Genomic DNA, 20810 nt, shown 5'->3' with positions numbered 1-20810 from the left:
TTTTTCCGAATGCTGTGTAAGCAATTCTTCTTCTTTCAACCCGATCCATCGGCTATCAATGGTCAAAAGCGACAGATTGACGGATTCGTCGTGGGTTCGTCGGATCGACAGATCCATCCTGGGATCGATGGATTCGTCGTGGGTTCTTCTTTTTCACACCATATTTTGACCATCGGGATTCGGCTATCAACGAAGATTGCTTACCAGTTACCATCTTCTTCTTCACCCATCCATCGCTTCGACCATCGATCCATCGTTCCTTCAGTTGCTTTGCTTCCGATTTCGTCGCTTCCATAGCTATTAGTGTGTGTTCTCAGACAGTGTCTTTTGTATTTAGAGGTGTATACATTTTTTGTGTTTTTATGTTTGTTTAATTTTTGTTTGATATTTTGTTTTTAATTTATCTATATTAAAATTAAATTAATTAAATTTCTCCAATAATATGACACATTGCATGTTAGTGAAAATAAATTTTTATATTTAAATTATTTTTTATAATTTTCTATATTAAAAATTATATTTACAAAACTTTCTCTATATTTTTAAAATTTACAATTTACCCCGCGTTTCCGTTTCCTACATTTTTGAAAAAATGTCGTTTCAAACATTTCTATTTCATTTCGAAAACGTATCGTTTTTCGTTTTCGTGCTACTTAACTATCACTCCTCAAAAAACAGATCACATTTAAATTTTCTTTCAAATTATTCTTAGTCAACTTGAATCCCAATAGTGAACTCAGATCTGAAAACCATTCAATTTTATAGCCATTTTAGTAACCTGAATTAATTAAGAATTGCCCTGTGTAGTGAAAGGATAGTGGCATAATTTGACCAAGCTTGTTAATGAAAAGGTAATGGCAATGTTAGTGATTAAGACTCCCTGGAAGACCATTCTTTTCATCCTCAACTTTATCACAAATGCCATTCAAACCCTAAAGATACTTATAGTCATGGAATCTCCCTAGTTTACATCCCCCATTTCACTTAAAAAAATTATTTTTTTACAAAAAAATCAGTGACCCCAAATCCTTTTAATTAACGAATTAAGTACACGTGATACCATCTAAATCATAAACATTAGATAGACCAATCAAAAATTAACGAACTCATGTCTCCACGAGCATAGTGTAATGGTAAAGCACTTAAAGTTTTACATGGAATATTGAGATTCAAATCAGTGCAGCAATTTGAAAGACGAATTTATTGTTGAAATATAATATTTAGCTGGAGGACAGCAGTAACGCTGGAAGACAAGTCTCATATGCACTGTATCGAATGTTCAGTTCTAAGATCAAGGAAAAGGTCATTCACCCTTGAAGATTAATCGAACAAAACTCAAATGAATAAATAAATAAAATTAACGAACTCATATTCTATAAAATCACTTATTCATTTAATGGATTCTCTTATTCTTTGAATTGTTACTCCACATATGATTCACCAATTTAAAAACACTATGGAAGTGACACATAACAAAAGTTTTTCCTAAAAATAATAATTTTTTACAAGCTCTCACAATCGATGATAAACCCTTTTGACTAGAACAATTGAATATGAAAGGACTAGTACTTCACCATCCTACAATAATTGCAGATGCATACATGGTTTGTGGTCAGTGGGCAAGAGAGAATAAATCCATGTTACCATCATCACTCTTTTTGATTAAGACCAAAGCAAAATTATAAAAATATACGAAAATATTATTTAAATATTAAATTTGACATTTTAACTAATCTTTTATAGTGACATATTATATATTTATATTAATTTTTATTTCATTAAAAAATTAATCATCTTGCTTACAAAAAGTTCAAAGAAATTTTCGCATTTTTAGACTTTAAGACAAAGATAGTTGAAATATAAAAATAATAATTCTATCATCTCAAAACGAACTCTTCATCGTAATCGCAACTCATAGTCACATTTAAAATAAAAAATAATTTCTTACATCAGAGTACGAGGTTAACATGACCCTTAATTTAAAATAAAAAAAAAATTTAGCCTTGAACCAATTTCACACTTCATTTTATTTAAAATAAATTTCTAACCATGCTTAGGGGTGTCAAGTGGGGCACTTAAGTCTAGGACTAGTTTAATGATCTAGTTGGTACCATTATTATTATTATTAACCTACCTTTGTGGCTCTAAGGGGGAGTGATGCTAGCTAGGTCCACCCCCCAGCCTCGACCATTAAAATTTTAATATTCTATGTGATATTTAATATTAATAATAAAAATATAAATATTATGTCAAAAAAATTAATGAGAAAAACTCAAGAGATTTGTCAATTACAAACAATCTTCATCTTAAAACTATCTCTTTTTTTAAACGTCACGATGCGTCTGCTTTATAATGAATTGATACATTCATTGTGAGTTAAATCTAAAGGGCCTATTTTTTTTTAATAGACATAGGTGATTGTGTAATATCGTATGAATACAAATTTAAACTCGTAATTTTATAATATTTTTTATTTTTAAATATATGAAATGAATCGTTTTTATTACTAAAAAAAATTGTAATATCATATAAAAGCATAGTTTATAGGGAATGTCCAAAAGGCAGTCAAGGCTTGTGCCTTTTGAAGAAAGAAGAATCCATTAAATGCAACCATTAACTCTCTCTCTTCCGAAGAACATTCTATTCCTATCATAATTGTCGATATTATATCATTCCAACTCCCAAATGGCATCTAAGTATAGTTTTAAACATATTGTTATATAATGAATGAATAACATAAATTATAAATATCATAAAATTGTCTCAAACTTCTCTCAAATGGTCTTTTCGATGCTTTAAGTTGATAAGATTTGTAGAATCTTTGAAAAATAGTAGAATAAGTAATAGTAAAAATCAAGAAGAAGATCGAGTATATCGTGAAAAAGTAATAGTAATGATCTCTTCTTATCGATTATATTGTTAAAATAGTTAAAACACATGTATACAGGATTATTTTCTCTTTGTATCCTAATATTTTGTCTCAATTTGTGACCCTAGTTTCAGGAATTTGGAGTTGGTTAGTTAGTGCTCTTGGTCTACCTGGGTACGCCGAGAGTATTTGTATTGCTCATTTTGACCATTTATACATATTTATGTTTGATAAAAAAAAAAAGAAAAGATCGAGTAATTGTGAAAAAGTGCACCGTTGCCGTGTCACACTCTTTTTTCATATTGAAGAAGTTATTTTTCTTCTTTTTGAATCATCTTCTTATTTTGGTCGTAACTTATTACAATGACGAGATTTCTTCCTTTATGCAAACTTAGGGCTTTAATTTATCCGCCCTCGATTGAGCATGAACTTTTCTTAAACTAGATATTGACACATGAAAGAGTTGTAGGATAAACCCCCGCTATGCTAGTTTTGGAGAGGCAGAGATAGGTACCATGTGACTCTAATGGTATATATCACGTTAAATGGTTTAGTATTCATATATATGAAATTAAAAAAAAAAAATCCTATTTCATATGCATCTTTTGATCAAGACAAAACTACACCATCTATCATTATGATTCAAATTGATATTAAGTTTGCAACTAAAATATATTGTCGTTTTACAAAATTGTTATATTATTTATCGGACAACATAAGATTTATCTGACACGATCAAAATATGAAGGAGGGACATGCGCCTTCCCCCTTTTCTCCTTTCATACTTGCATCAGACAAACCCAATGCGAGCAACATAACAGAATTATGTCATTTTTCTTTTTTTGTGTGTGTTGAAACCATAAAATCACATCTATTATCTTATGTTAATTAAAACTATTAAAAATCCTTGTTAAATTTGACACCTAAAAGGCACATGAATCTCAGACTATTAGAACATCATAAAAAAATTAAATTTTAAATTAACAGTGGTCTCCCTCGTCAGCCTAATGCCTAATGATATTCACAACCTCAACTTTGTCTCTTGGTTGTATGAGAAGTTAGGGCTCCAAAAGAATCCATCTATTTATTTGAGTATGATATTTTTAGAGATTTATTTTATTTGGATTCGAATTCAAACTTGATTATGCTTGAGTTAAATAGATTGAATATGAATATGGCTATATCGACCCGATTATCTGATGTAAAACCTGTTTAAATTATATTATCTATATATATATATATTATAACAAAGCAGTCGTCAAATTTTTTTCTCGCCCATTTTCACTTTTTATTTCGATATTTTATTATATTTTGTTTATTTTTTTGCTTATCCGAAATGAAATTTTATAGGTATTAATTAAGTCTAGATTTGTAAAAAACGTGTAGTTCTTTGAACTTGTAAATAGTTTTATTCATGGTTAAATAGTGTTTGAATAATGTGTAAGCATGCTGATATATGAAGAGGCAAGATCTAATTCATATTATTAATTTTTAAATATTAACATAACATTTTAATTCAAATAAATTATAAAAAAATAGACTTTTTTAAATCAGAAAAAATATATGAGATATCAAGTAATATCGCCAAATACCAACTGTCAAGTATTTTTTTTTTAAAACTAAATTTAATTTTTTATTTTATTTTCCATAATTTACCTCTCATTCTCTCTCAATAAAACCACCACTCAAAACTCTAAAATTTTTAATTAGTTTAATGCAAAAAAAGTACAAATCTTATATATGTTTATGTTACTACTTAATTTTGAAAAATAATTAGTTTGTAGGTTACGTTAAATTAGTTATTTAAGCAAAATTGAATTATTTAAATAAGTCGTTTAAGTCATTTTGACAAAATTAATATTTTGTATAGGCTATTTATATTTATCATATGTTGTCATATTTCTTTTAAAAATTTTATTATGTTTTATATTTTTATTATTTATGTTACTAATTTATTATATATTATTTATTTTTTTGTATAATTTATTTATATTTATCATATGTTAAATTAATTATTAATTTATGAAAGATGTGTAGCTTTTGAAACCTATATATAGAATTTATAGTTGTGAGGTTGTTAATTTTAAATAAATTCAATACATATAAATTTTCGTGCGTCGCACGGGGATGAACTAGTATATTATATAAGAAGAATTTATATAATACTTTATACTATCTTACATTATAATATATATATATTATTAATGGGGAAGCAGATAATTGGTTCCAAATTTTGGATCTATCGATTCTGAAAATGGATCCATGTATCCAAATTTATTAGATAAACGAGCAAATATTTAGATTCAAATCTCAAATAAATATCAAATCTGGATCAAGTGGTTCAAAAAAAATTTTATTAATAAAAATATAATTAAAGTTTTTTTTTTATTTTTTTCATCCACATTATGGTAGAAGCATCCAATACAAACTAATTAAAGTTTGGTCATTCAAATAAATTTTTATTAATTTTTCTCAAAAATTAATGGATTCATTAATTTTTTTTCAAAAGTTTAGTTTTATATTCAATCTTTTTTGTTAGAATAACCAAACTAATAAAACTGATCGAATTTTAAAACGATATTATTTTGATACTTATAAAACGATGTCGTTTTGTTCGATATTGTGTGTTTTCTATCGATTACTTCGATTTTCTTCAATTTTTTTATATTTTTCAATTTAATCAATTCAATTTTTTAATTATCAGTTAATCCAATTTTTCGGATTAATCGGTCAGTTCAATTTGCACACCCCTAGGTGAATGATGGTTTGAATCACAAAAATAAATAATAATAATAATGGTTTGAATAATTTTGGTATTGGAGCAACACGAGTAATAAGACCATCTCAAAGGGCCCAAAGTTAGCTGTGACTGGAGGCCCAGGGAATTAACAGAACAATATAGAACTTTTGTTCGCAGCCCAATTGGTGCAAAATTGGCTATTTATTTGTTTTAATATATTTTTTAAATATATATATATATTAAAATAAATCTCCCCTTTCTTTCTCGAAAACATAAAGGGTAATGGTGTCATGACTAAGTAACGCATCAACAAGACATGACACAATATTACTCTTATTTTGGTCAAGTTTGAAAGAGAATTATTGAGTAAGTTATAAGTTTAACTTTAGTTGATTTTTGTATATTTATATTAATATGACATATTATATAAGACATCAATGCAAAATGTCACTTAAAATGTCAAAAAGTGTATATTATAACATGTCATTCAAAGAAAAATTCTAACAAAAAAAAAAGCATTATACTGAAAAGAATATGTCATATTTAAGGGTTCTCTTTGAAAGAATTATCTCAGACAACACTACATCTCCTATTTGGAATGGCACCGCATCCCTGCACATGCATGTTACATATCGTAGTTATCGACCAACAATTATAAATAGCTCTCGACCCCTTATATTCAACTATTTTTTTTTTCTTCTTGATCCTTGAATTTTAGGAACACCGACAATACAAGTTATCTTGGATAAACATTTTTCTCTTGGATGACTCTTCATTGCATTCTACTATACACTTATGCACAATTTCATCTATATTCAGACTTTACCACAACTTTTTTTGACTTAAACATCGAAAAGCCGCCTGTGCGAAACAAGTTATTGCGTGCCTTCTAACCTATTTTCTACCTTACAAGTCTTATTTGAGGCCAACTTCAGTTCTCTCAAACAATTTTCTCCCATACAACTCTTGTTATTCCGTCATATTCTATCACCTTCCAAAAGCTTATCTCGTGATTTAAATTTTAATTATTATATTTCAATAATAATAATATCTAAATAGCATATTTGTCTTTAACAAACTTATAAACAAAAAGCCAAATAACAAGTGCCCAAAAGTGCCTTACAAAAATGTCGTGATTTTGCACATCTTCCAACTCATTAGAAGAGTCGCGTATTCTTTAACAATCTCATTGGTATATCATCGATTCTTTTATTTAAGTTCATAAATAATATGACATAGGATAATTTAAAGTATTAGTTAAGTATTAAACTCGCAACTTTAAATTCATAAGATAATAGTTTTTATTATAAAATAAATAAAAAAGTAAATTATCTCCTTTTCATTTTTATTTGCGCTTTTTCAATTATAGTTCCGGTCTGGAGAGAGCTCGGTCAGCTCCGGTTCGAAGGAAACCGGTCTACAAAAGCGGTTCGCCACCGGTTCGTTTGGGCGAATAACATTCGGCTCTTTGCATCTACAGCTTCCAATCTTCTTCATTTTCCTCCTGTCGTCGTCCAGCCGGCGAGCGAGAGAGAGACAGAGATGAGCGGACACGACTCCAAGTACTTCTCCACCACCAAGAAGGGTGAAATCCCCGAGCTCAAGGAGGAGCTCAATTCTCAGTACAAGGTTCTCTTTCTTTCTCTTCACTTATCTCTCTTTATATGCTTGCATTCGTGCGATCTGCTTCGTTTACGCTCCCGTTTCACCGAATTTGTGTTTTTCCCTACCGATTGACGAGAATTATTATCAGATCTGCAGCGTTCTTTTGTCTACTGGTTTGTGTTTGGCTTCGCATCGCATCTGTAGGGTATTCCAATTCACATCGCCTGGAATTTCCATCTGTCTTGTGTTTTATCTTTTACCTGTGTAAACTTTTATTCAATTAATTAGTTAGCCGCGGTTAAATGGAGCTTAGCTTTTTCTAGGGTCTTAGAACATTGAGATCGCTTTAGCGTCGTTTGTGGTTTTGTTGATTTGGTTTATCCCCATTTCGAAAGGGATCCACCTGCATTTCTCAGTACAAGGTTCTGTAATGATTCAACAGTTTGAGCATAAAAATTTGACGATTTGGTTAGTGTGCGGGCTTATTCTTTGTGTACCATGAATAGGGCTTGATCATCTATTAGCTTGTTGGAGGATCTATTTCCGAATATCTCTGTGCAAATATATTAGTAGTCTGTTTGACTTTGTTCCAAGAATCTGATTTTGGTAGCCTCTTCTGCATACAATTGGCAAACTTACTGTTACTGATAATATTTTTGAGGCTCCTGAATGAGTAGTGTATTACTTTTGATGACTGCACGTTATTGTTTTAATTTGGATTGGCCTTTAAATTGCATTCCTTTTCACTGTGCTTTTCCTCCAGGATAAGAGAAAAGATGCAGTCAAAAAGGTGATTGCTGCCATGACTGTTGGGAAAGATGTTTCATCACTATTCACGGATGTTGTGAATTGCATGCAGACAGAGAATTTGGAGCTCAAAAAGCTTGTTTATTTATATCTCATCAACTATGCCAAAAGCCAACCTGACCTAGCAATACTGGCAGTAAATACATTTGTCAAGGTAAGAACTGTGGTTGAACTTTGGTTCTCTTGCCTCATTATGGTCTCTGTAGTGATATCTGTAGCCATGATGGATATTATGGGTGCATGTCAATTTTAAAAGATGGAAGGGACCAAAAATAGAGCTTTAAATTCTATTTAGTATATTGTGATAAAACTGGATGGCATTAACAGAGGCTATTCACTTTTATAAAAAGTAGGCTAAGATTAGTTCACAACGGAAGAGTATTTTTTGGTCTAATTTTATTGCAATTGCATAGGGAGTCAAGTATGTAGTTAGTGTTTTTGGGAAGTTCTGACTGTGGCAATAATTAAACATAATAAATTATCTATATGGAAAAATTAGCGTGGCCAAGGTAAAAATGGAAATAGGAAAGGAGTTATAGGGTGTGATAGGATTTGTAGTGACAGTAATTTTCTGTCATAAAAGCAAGGAGGGATTATATGAGTATTTCATCCCTTCCCCTGGATTGAATAAGCCCACCTAATTTGGATGCCAAATCATTATGCAATTTGTATTCTTTGTTTTGGAGGTGCTATAGAGTTGTATACAATGAATACGTTGTTGAGATTCACCTTAGGTCATTGTTGAGATTCACCTTAGGTCATAATCAGTTCAGCTGGAACTAGATCATGGTTTTTCATTAGTAGTTTAGGGATTGGTGTGATTGCTGAAATCTTTATTAGATCCATTTGGAGGAGATCCATACTCCACTATAATGTTTTGGTATAGAGATATGGGAAAGGTGACACTTGAAGTTGCACCTACTAACAAAATAAAACATTAAGGAATCGGATGAGAAATTTTGGGGCACTGCCACACTAGATTACATGTGGTAAAATCAAATTATATGCTCATGAAGTTATATGTATGTGGGCAATAAGTGGTACATTTAGATGAAAATAATATATATATATATATATATAAAGAAACAAAAAAAAAATCCTTTATTTGGTATTTATTGGCATAAGTCTTCTTTGATCTTGTTATTAACAACTTGAAATTTGGCATTTTCAGTTGTTGGGAAACTAGGCATATTTTAAAACTGATAGCTATCACTTATTAAGTTTGAAGTTTTAGTTAAGCAAGGTTTTAGACTTAGGTTAGATAAAGATGAGTTAACACTTAATGTTGACTATTCTTAGTGGAATGTAAATTTGAATTTTATTGCTTAACTGGCAAATTTAACTTCAGTTTTACACTTTGAAATAATTTCTGAATATTTTGGCAGGATGGCACATATTATGAACTTAAATATATGATGATTTTATGTTTTATTTAACATTCCTTTCAGAAAGTATGTAGATACTTTGGGTTGCAATGTTTGCAAGGTGTACAATGAAATTATAACTGTCCTGATAATGAGGAGGCAATGAATTGAATTATATCTGTGAGTGTGGAATTAAGTCTTGACCATTATTAAGGTGGTTGGACGTTAACTTATTAGCATGGGGATTTAGTTTGCTTACAAATAATTTTCTTCCAGAAACTAGGAGATTGGTTACTTTTATGGTAGATTTTGAGTTTTAGGTTATGGTTATGCCAAATTATGGAACATTTAATTATAGAAAAATATGAAATTAGGTATCAAGGCAGTAAAATTTGACTTTAGCAGCTAACTAATTGCCATTCTTAATACATAAGGTCATTTATCAACAAGAAGGAAGACTAAAATATGGTCGGATGGATTACATAGATAAATGCATTAAAATGTTGTATCATTATAAGGACAGTTCCATGGGACAGCTATAATGCTTTGCTGTACTAGTTTATACTCTATTTGCAACAAACAGCTAATCTATTGTTCCATAGTTCTGGTTGTATGTAATGTTAAAATAATAGTGGTAGTTTTACTTTATGTGGCAGTAGATTTATATTGGATTGCTAAGAATAATACTCAGTTTTACTTTATGAAGCTGTAGAATTATCAATTATGTTGGATTACTAAGAATAATGCTTAAAAAATTAGCATGGTGAAGTTAAGATATTGATATTGCCATGTTGATAAGTGACATTAGAAGGAATGCATGTGCATTTGTGGGAAGTTATGCCATTAATAGTTAGTGGGACAAGAGAAATGTGATTGTCTGAGATGGTGTCAAGAGAAAAGAGGGATGCAAAAAGACAAAATGTGGATTCAGCCTATTAGAAAGGACATATACTACTGGATTTATCTGAGAATATAGTTTTACAATAATTTGCATGAATAAATCAATCCATTTAAAAGCTCTGAAGGTTGGAACCTTATTGAGTTGGCAGTTACTTATTTAGGGAAATTACATAAACAAAAAGGTTTACTTCAATTGTCTAAGGATAAGAATTTTGTTCTCAACAACATAAAATATTGGAAACGTATGAAATGATTGAAAATAACTGAAACATGTATAAACATTATGCAAAACAAGTAATGAATAAATGAACACATTTGAGGTTTATACATCCTCTTAAATAATTTAGAGAATAAACTCAGTGTAGATTCTGGTGATAAAATTTTCAAAATTATAAAAGATATTAGCAATCATTATGTTAATAATGGACAACGTCTAGTCATAACTAATGCATAGGTACCCTTTGTGTCAGTGAATATTAAGAATTAGGTTTATAAGTGTCAATGAACATTGGATGCTCAAAATGAAATGCCCATAACAAAGCAATTTAAAGAAGTGATTAACTATGCTTTTACTCCTTGGATCTTCATCTATCTTGATAGATGAACAAATGATTTCTTTGTTATATAATATAGGATAAGAGTTTGTATTTAAGGAAATGGAAGGAACTTGTGTTCCTTGGTTGAATACAATTTGATGAAACAATTACAAATGAATTTACCTGTCCATGTCATTAGATGAAGAAAGTTGATTATTGTTCATGTGTTGCCAACTACATGGTTTTGGACAGAAGAATCCTTTATATTGTTGTCTGAATGTTATTAAGACCATGTATGGATGCACCTTCTCTATCCTATTCTTGATGCACTGCATTTGTACCCTAGTGTTTTTTACTCTAGCACAAGGGCTGGCAATGAGCCGAGCTACTCGTGAGCTGGCTCAAGACTCGACTCGAAAATTGGCTCAATAAACTAGGTCATGATACAAATGAGCCAAATTTGAGCTCAAATATTTGGCTCATTTAGTAAATGAGCCGAGCTTGAGCTACCATTAGCTCGACTCATTTGGCTTACGAGCCAACTCGATATACTTATAAATATATATATATATTAATTTTATAAATTTATTAAATAAAAAAATATTTATTACTTAATACTCAATAATATAAATATATACTTAATAATTTTATAAATATATTATTTAAATATATATATACATAAAAGTAAGGTAATAGTCAATTTCGAGCCGAGTCGAGCCAGCTCGTAGTCATCATCAAGCCGAACTTGAGCTAAAAAAATCAGCTCATATTGAGCTCGAGCCGAGCTACGAGCCAAGCTAAAATCAATCGAGCTGAGCTCGAGCTGGGCCTAGCTCGACTCAGCTCGGCTTATTGCCAGCCCTAAGCACAATACTTTTTTCCTGATACTGTTTCTTCTCACGTCCTTAACAAAGTTGGTCAACTTCAGTTATTTCTCTATTTGTTTGTTTATTCTTTGACTCTCCTCCTTTCTTATCTGAGTCCATATGTAAATGCCACTGGCTGTAAAATCTTAAAGAAATAGTCCTTTGTTTGGTGGAAGTCATGATCATGACATAATTCTGGAAACACTTTCATTGAAGTTATTTTTCAGAAATTGAATCTAGAGTGTGATGTTCAATCTCCTCCTTTGAGCACCTTCATCAATTTTAAGTTTTTTTGATTCCTTAGAGTTCATGGGTGGCATGAGATTCCTTGTTATTAATAGCAGTGAGTTCATTCTTTATTGCATTTGTTTGAATATTTTGAATTCTGCTTTTCACAGTGCTGAAAAGTTGCTCCTACAAATCTCTAATGAATGTTAGGGTATGCAATTTGCAGGACTCACAGGACCCAAATCCTTTGATTCGTGCTTTGGCTGTAAGGACAATGGGATGCATTCGTGTTGACAAAATCACAGAATATCTGTGTGACCCCCTCCAGAGGTGCCTCAAGGTTGATAACCATCTTTGATTTCAAAAGCTTGACTACTGGAACCATTTACCATTTCTATACTTTAGTATTCTGCATGGCACCCTGAATCAACAGTGAAGAAAAGTTTAGGTGTATTGTTGTTCATATTCCTAGAATTTTCTCATGCCCCTAGGGATGGATATGTTAACTGTACAGGCTGCATTCACCCAATAAAGATACTCAAATTTTGTGTCCCATTTAAGATAAATATATCCAATAAAGAATTTTAAAATGTTCTCACATAAAGAGTTGTGTTGAACTTCTTAACTAAGCATGCTTTTATTTATTTTGGTCAGGATGACGATCCTTATGTTCGCAAGACTGCTGCTATATGTGTTGCTAAACTGTTTGACATAAATGCTGAGCTGGTTGAGGATAGGGGATTTCTGGAAGCTCTCAAGGATTTGATATCCGATAATAATCCTATGGTTGTAGCAAATGCTGTAGCAGCGCTTGCAGAGATCCAAGACAACAGTAGCAGACCCATATTTGAGATCACGAGCCATACAATTTCAAAGCTCCTTACTGCTCTAAATGAGTGCACAGAGTGAGTTTGTGATTCAAAAATATTTTACTTCAAGTAGGCCATGGAATGTATGCACCATACTTAACATTGCAGGAGAGAGTTTTTCTTGTAAATTGGTCATCTGTGCCTGTTTAATTGATTATATGTAGCTCATGTTTGTGCAAAATTATATATGTGTTATCTTGCAATATCCTATTTGAAGAGATCCATATCACCGTTCAGTACCTTCCTACCTTTCACAGTTGGCCTCTTCCACATTTTTAAACAACTTCACTTTTGGAAAGGATTATTCTCAGCTGCTTGTGCTATGTTAGTTATTAAATGGTAAAATATGGTTACAATGCTTAGAAAGGGTGTGTGATATTAAACTGTCTAATTTGATTTCTCAAGCTCTATATGTTGCCGATATTCTTGAATATCTAATTGGATCTCTAAATCATAATCATGCATTTATGTGAAGTTTTTCCAATATTAATTGTCTGATTTTCTTGTTTGACATACAATGTCTTTTTTTTTTTTTTCTGTAAATTTGACATACAATGTCAGGTGGGGCCAAGTTTTCATATTGGATGCCCTTTCCAAGTATAAGGCAGCCGATGCTCGTGAAGCTGAGAACATAGTGGAGCGTGTTACCCCACGACTGCAACACGCAAATTCAGCAGTTGTGCTTTCAGCTGTTAAGGTACCGTTGATTCTTCTTTGTACCTTAACATCTTGTTAATTTCAATGTGAAATATCTAATTTATAAATTTATGGGATCTTCCAGATGATCCTCCAACAAATGGAACTCATCACAAGTACTGATGTGGTTCGGAATCTTTGCAAGAAAATGGCTCCTCCTCTTGTGACATTACTCTCTGCAGAACCTGAGATTCAATATGTTGCATTACGAAATATCAACCTTATTGTCCAAAGACGCCCTACTATTCTTGCCCATGAGATTAAGGTGATTTATGGTTTTGTCTCACCTGTTATGATTTGTGGTTTTGTTCTTTTGCATGGATTTGTATTTTCAATGCGACTTTTAGAAGTCAATTGACATTATGAATGTTGTTTCACTGAAACTAACATGGTTAGGATAAGGTGCAGTTGTTGATGACGATGATGATCTTCTTCCTGTAGTTATAAGATTTTCAGTAAGAAACTGATACTTATTAAACACATTTTTGCCATTAGGTGTTCTTTTGCAAGTACAACGATCCAATTTATGTGAAGATGGAGAAGCTAGAAATCATGATAAAACTGGCTTCAGACCGTAACATAGACCAGGTAAGTAAAATTTGGTAGGAGTTACCCTCTTTTTTTCCCTTAATCAGATTATGATTTATTGGTAATAAGATTTACTGCTAAAATTAATCAGACTATGGTTTACTGTACATTTTTCAGGTTTTGTTGGAGTTCAAAGAATATGCCACAGAAGTAGATGTAGATTTTGTCAGAAAAGCTGTCCGTGCAATTGGACGTTGTGCCATCAAGCTGGAAAGAGCAGCTGAGCGATGCATTAGTGTTTTGCTTGAACTGATTAAGATTAAAGTGAACTATGTCGTTCAAGAAGCTATTATAGTCATTAAGGATATTTTTAGAAGATACCCTAACACGTAAGTTTTGACTATTTTCCTGTGCTTCTGATGTCATCCTACTCTAACTTTGCACTATGGCATTGTGATGGATTCTTGTCTTTCCTGGCTTTATGTATTTATGTTTTGTTCCTCTCAGCTATGAGTCCATCATTGCTACACTCTGCGAGAGCTTAGACACTTTAGATGAACCTGAGGCTAAGGTATCCGTAATCAATTAACAAAGTTTTAGCTTTAAATGATTGTCTTTTGACACTTGCAACCATTGATGTCTTTGGTCATTATATTTTATGATCATGATTTTCTTTTTCTTTTCTCGTGCAGGCATCAATGATCTGGATAATTGGTGAATATGCAGAGAGAATTGACAATGCTGATGAGCTGCTTGAGAGCTTTTTGGAGAGTTTTCCAGAAGAGCCTGCCCAAGTACAATTGCAATTGCTGACTGCCACTGTCAAGCTGTTTCTTAAGAAGCCAACTGAAGGGCCACAGCAGATGATTCAGGCATGTTGATTTCACTATTTTTTTTACTGGGTTTAAGAATGCATGCCCGTTTGATAGAGTATCCTCTTCTTCACATTCTATTGTCTTCCAAAAGTTTTTAGAATTATTGCCTCCCAAATTGGTGATAGAGAGAATTCTGAGGGTTATAAATTCCATGTTGTAACCAGTGGAGCTTTCTTATCAGGCAGATAATCTGGGCTACTATAGCTTTGCACTTTTGAAGTAGGCAGCTCTTGAGAAATGATTGCAAGTTTAAACTTTTGTACCCCAAGGTTATTCTTTACCAGCACCATGCTTGATTGTGGAGAGAAAATGAGGGGCAAATTTAGGCTTTGCTTTGTTAATGTATTTTGATATGGTGTTAGGAGAAAAAAGAAGACTACTGCAGTGAGTTTTTAAGTTCTGTATCCACCACAAAATTTCCCCTGCAAGGATATGCCAATTCTTTTCTTTTATTATTATTATTATTTTTGTCCTTATGAATAACTATGCCTAAAAGGATATCACGGCTGCATAAAATGTGCAAATACCTTGTTCTTCTGTAATATATTAAGGTCTAATGTTTTTTGTGCACCCTCTCCGGTTTTCCAAAACCTGTTGTGTGAATAAGTTCAGGACCTACATGGCTACCCCATCTGGTGGAGAATCATCATACAAGTTCCTATCCAACCAAACCAAAAGATAAATGTAAAAAATATAAAAAAATAATATGTGGATAGTGATAATGAAACAAGCAAACATAAATCCTGGTTAGAGTATTTTGGTCCTTTGGATTGCATAAATGTTCTCCTAAAGATACTTTCCGATTTGAATGACTGATCTAAATTTGAATTGTTCATAGTATTGGATCCTTATTTTGGTGTACCTTTTTTATCTGTGAGATTAGGGCTGCAAAAGAACCAGACTACCTGTATTGGAGGACCAAAACCTGGTCTTTATTGGTTCATTTTGTATGCTTTTGCATGTATTCATTCCAAGTCTAAAATGGCTAAAGCGTTAGGTATCAAATTGTCCTTTGGATTATCAAAATGAACTGAAGAATCCAGTCCTATCATATTTCTCCCAAAATTTTATTAAGTATTACATGAACTTGATGTGTTTAATCAAGTCCTATCTTTTAAAGTGGATTTCGAGTCCTGTATCCTGAAGTATAAGAGCCAAATCTTTAGTGAAGAATAGTAGAATACATAATAAGAGTTCTAGATGAATATGTCAACATTCCCAAGCCTTTATCCCATTACGTGGGGTTGGCTACACGAATTCTAGACCTCTAAATTTAAGATGAATATGTACAAATTTTTTTATGCATGTTTCAAGTATTATACAGTCCAACTAGTGGTGGTCATCTCAACTGGCTAGAATTTACTCGGTTATTTATTCAATTCATACAATAGTTTAGTTTACACTCCAGAAGTTAGAAACTTGTCAAGTTTGGTTGAGTTTGAGTTCTGATAGTAGCCAAACCGAACCACCCAATGCCTGCCCTGGTCTGAAATAGCTTCTTCTGGCTACTGTTTTGGGTGTCAAGTGGCTGGTTATATGTTACCTAGTGGTTGTGTCGTCCAGTTATAGATTCAATGAATGTGTGGACTGGGTAGAGTCTTAACCTCTAGCATTTGTTTGCAACAAATGGTTGCTCTCAGAATAGAACTTCAGTTCATATAACATCAGCTCTGGTTTTTTTATCTCGGCACAAAACAGCCTAGTAACAAATCCATTAGACAAATGGAGGATTTGCCTTTAAACTACAAATCTGTGGTTAAACTTTATGCATTAAGAGATAGGATAATATCAAATTTTTATGCTTCTCTCTTTTGTTCCCTCTACTTTCTCTCTTCAGTTCCATTTGAATATTGGTATGAAATGTAATACAAATTAAGTAAACAATGAGCTACCTAACCCAAAAAATAAAAAACAAAACCTAATAAAAAAGGAAGAAGTAAACAATGAGCTAGTCATTGATCCTCTTGAAGAACTAAATGGTAGATGCAGTACTAATAAATTACAAAGTCTGCTTCTTTTTCCTTTTCTGCTCAATGAGATGTTATTGAACTCTGTGATATAATCTAATTTGATCTCCTGATGAGCATGAGAAAATCATCTCCCTCCAACCCACTTTTTTGCTTTCTTATTAATTCTCCCTAAATGTTATCTTGGTAGGTTGTGTTGAATAATGCCACAGTGGAGACTGATAATCCAGATTTGCGCGATCGTGCATATATATATTGGAGACTTCTTTCGACTGATCCTGAGGTCTGTCACAGTTAAAAGTCAATCCTGCTCTTCCTTGTGGCTTGCTTTATATATGCATATATTGTTCTGCCATTTTAGAGGTTTCTTTCTGTACATGACCCTTACTTGTTGAAGGAAGGTGGAGATCGCTTGGCTGTATAGGCAGCTTAGCTGTTTAGGACTGTCTGAACTCCTGCGTGAATGCTTCTGTAAATGTTGCCGATGTTACTTATGAAATATATGCACACAGACACGCATACTGCCAGTATTAGAAACCATAAACCTCTTTCTATTTATAATGAACCTGCTTTTTCTCCCACTCTCTCAGGCAGCTAAGGATGTTGTGTTAGCTGAAAAGCCTGTCATCAGTGATGATTCAAACCAACTCGATCCGTCTCTTCTTGATGAACTACTTGCCAATATTGCTACTCTGTCTTCAGTGTACCACAAGCCCCCAGAAGCATTTGTTACCCGTGTGAAGACTGCCCAGAGAGCTGAAGAAGATGACTACCCTGATGGGAGTGAAACAGGGTACTCCGAGTCCCCTGCTCATGCAGTAGATAGTGGTACATCTCCAACAGCAACTTCAAGTAGTGCTCCACAGGCCGTGGCTAGGCAACCAGCCCCTGCAGCTCCTGCTCCTGCTCCTGTCCCCGATTTACTTGGTGATTTGATAGGGATTGATAATGATACCAACAGCAGTGCTATAGTTTCTGTTGAGTCCTCAGTACCTGCTGGGTAAGTATGGTGGATTATAGGCATGGTAGGCTATCGTATATGAATAGCATCTGAATTTAGTTGCATTGCATTTCTAAAGTTTATTGCTAAATCTTTGATTTTTTTGACAAGTTTTGGGCTTTTGGCTGTTACATGGACAGTATCTACATGCTAGGAATAATGATATCAACTGGGATTCCAGAGATTGCAAATCCAAATTAATAAAAAATGATTTAACTAGGAATTAGTTGATTCCAGTTCCTGTGAGTTGTACTGACATGAAGTAACAATTTAAATTGCAGCCCACCTTTGCCTGTTCTATTATCAGCTTCAGCTGGTCAAGGTTTGCAAATCAGTGCACAGTTGGTACGCAGAGATGGCCAGATATTCTACAACTTAATGTTCGAGAACAACTCACAGATTCCCCTTGATGGATTTATGATCCAATTCAACAAGAACACATTTGGTCTCGCTGCTGCTGGACCTCTCCAGGTGGTTGTTGCTTTCGTATTTCATGAAATGGTATGAATCCTGTGGTTTAGTTTCGTATTAACTTCTTATTCATGATCAGGTCCCACAGTTGCTACCTGGAACATCAGCAAGGACTCTTCTGCCTATGGTTTTATTCCAAAACATAGCTCCTGGCCCTCCAAACACCCTTCTGCAGGTTGCTGTGAAAAATAATCAACAACCCGTATGGTATTTCAATGATAAAGTATCATTGCTGGTATTCTTCACTGAGGACGGGAAAATGGAGCGTGCTACATTCCTCGAGGTAAAAAAAAAAGAATACATGTGTTTCGTTTTAGATGATGACCCATAAAAATATGCTCTTAGCCTCTTCACAGAGGGCTAGTCTTGGTAGCAACAATGAGTTTGCTCCTTTGTGACTGGAAAATCACAAGTTTACTAGGGATGTGCCCTTTATCCTCGTACAACTTCCATAATTATCTGAATCAGAAAGTTGTGCGAATTTCTTAGTTACAGTAATGTTGGTTAGAAATAATTCATAGCAAGAGTGATACCCTTATCTGGGAAAATATTGGAAAGTCTGCTTTCTTTCCCAAAGAGAGATGCTTGATACCGGCAGCTGGGAAGCCTGATGGTTTTGCTTTTTGCAGACATGGAAGTCTTTACCCGATTCAAATGAGGTGTCAAAGGACTTCCCAGGCCTTGTCGTGAACAGCGTAGAAGCAACCATAGATCGGGTAGCAGCATCGAACATGTTCTTCATCGCAAAGCGCAGGCACGCAAACCAGGAGGTGCTGTATCTCTCTGCCAAGATCCCTCGAGGAATCCCCTTCTTGATCGAAATTACAGCAGTCATTGGAATCCCTGGAGTCAAGTGCGCAGTCAAAACCCCAAACCCTGAACTCGCTCCTCTCTTCTTTGAAAGCATCGAGTCTTTCCTCAGGACTTAGTTGGTTAATACTTGTCTGTGTTCATCATTTAGCTTTTCTGTCTGGTGGTGAAGTTGAAGTTCTTCTGTAATCTGTAGAACAGTGAGGTCCTGTTGTTATTCTGTTTGGAGTCTCCATTTTTATTGTTGAGATTGGTTGGACGAGGTTTCCATTTCCTAGTCTTTGATCAATTGTACTGGAAGAACCAAAATTTTGGTATTGTGATATACAAAGGGGAGAATATGTCTTGACTATGTTCAGTTGTCACTAATTAAGGTATGATAGAGGTAAGGGGTATTTCTGTAAGTTATGAGAAAAGTGATTAGAAAATCAATGTGACGGATATGGAAGGAAAATATATACGAGATACTCTTAAAATTATTCGAACATTTAGGTTAAAAAACATATTTTTTCTCTCTAATTACAAACTACATCTATTTATATCATAACTAATTTAGGGCAAATTTGGAGGTGGTCAGGCAATTTACTTTGTTTCATGCTTATAAGCACTGACGGAGCCACGTTCTGGCCAGCTGGGGTCTTGGCTTAGTTGATTTTTTTTATTTTTTTAATTATATATATTATTATAAATAATTATAATTTTTATAATTTGGTTAAAGTTAAAATTATAATTTGGCTTGGACTCAAATTTTTTTCTGACTCTGTCACTACTTACAAGTTATTTTCAATGAAAAAACCTTAAGATTCAATGGTGGTGAAGTGAAAAATTCATATCATCACTAACTTAGGCAAATTTAGAAGTGCTCCCAAAGTTTTGTTTTTTCATGTTTGCAAGTTAATTTTGGTTAAAAAACTTGAAATTTAGAGATGATAAGGTGAAAAATGAAGATTGGATCAATGACAATTTAAATTTAATAAGTTCTTTTGACACAGAATCTATAACTACATTAAATGTATTTACTTTTTATTTGAAAAAAAAAATACTAAAATGGGGTTTCATGTTCATACTTTTATTTCCATTTCATTAATTTGGCCATCTTTTTTTTTTTTTTTTTTTTATCAGTTATCACATTTTCAGAAACCAAACTTCTAGTGACTATTTAGCTATTATCTTATATAAATTTCATGAAATAATTTATATAAATTCAGTTATATGACTAAATACATTATCAAAACATATTATTTTAGCTTCTATTTCCAAAAATTTGAAAAATAAATACATTACGAAATATAAATTGTAATTATATGGAGTAATCTAATAACCGATAGATGTGACATTTGTTATCTATTAACTAGGTTGCACGAAAATATAAATAGAAAATAAAAAAATATTTTTTTTTAAAAAAATATAAATGCGTGAAAACACGTAAATACAAAAGATACGTGTCTTTTTATAAATATAATATTTAATATAAAAAATAAAGATAAATTCCACAATACATTCAAATAAATTTTGAAAAAAATTAACAAATTTTTTTCTATATCTAACCTCTCTGTAGAAGAAAATACATTTAAGTTGAAAATATGTTTTTGATATTTTTTAATATTATAAAAATATCTTAAAATATTTCTAAAATTATAAAAATAGTTTGAAAAAGTCTTTTTTTTTTTTTATAACTT

General features: G+C 32.5%; 2 protein-coding genes across 3 annotated transcripts in view; both read left to right on the top strand.

Annotated features, from left to right (window-relative positions):
- Positions 1–20810, top strand: part of LOC127813295 (serine/arginine-rich splicing factor SR45a-like) — a 38949-nt gene that overhangs the window by 3355 nt on the left and 14784 nt on the right. The gene's annotated exons all lie outside the window — the stretch shown is intronic.
- LOC127813294 (beta-adaptin-like protein B) lies at positions 7085–19483 on the top strand. The gene is made up of 15 exons (XM_052354195.1): positions 7085–7238; positions 7978–8175; positions 12142–12255; positions 12570–12820; positions 13346–13481; positions 13566–13745; positions 13976–14068; positions 14186–14397; positions 14516–14579; positions 14701–14880; positions 17041–17133; positions 17441–17850; positions 18132–18321; positions 18401–18604; positions 18951–19483. Exons 1-15 carry the CDS (start codon positions 7152–7154, stop codon positions 19248–19250), a joined length of 2712 nt encoding a protein of 903 aa, XP_052210155.1. The 5' UTR covers positions 7085–7151; the 3' UTR covers positions 19251–19483.

The sequence above is a fragment of the Diospyros lotus genome, chromosome 11, assembly GCF_014633365.1.
Source record: "Diospyros lotus cultivar Yz01 chromosome 11, ASM1463336v1, whole genome shotgun sequence".
NCBI classification, from domain to species: Eukaryota; Viridiplantae; Streptophyta; class Magnoliopsida; order Ericales; family Ebenaceae; genus Diospyros; species Diospyros lotus.
Note: the sequence above shows the minus strand (reverse complement) of the source record. Positions and strands in the feature narration are given on the sequence as shown.

Excerpts from the sequence above, each read along its gene's own strand:
- LOC127813294 (XM_052354195.1), top strand. The coding sequence starts at position 7,152 with ATGAGCGGACACGACTCCAAGTACTTCTCCACCACCAAGAAGGGTGAA. Across the intron at positions 14,069-14,185 it reads CAGACCGTAACATAGACCAG|GTTTTGTTGGAGTTCAAAGA; the intron begins GTAAGTAAAATT and ends TACATTTTTCAG. Across the intron at positions 14,398-14,515 it reads TTTAGAAGATACCCTAACAC|CTATGAGTCCATCATTGCTA; the intron begins GTAAGTTTTGAC and ends TGTTCCTCTCAG.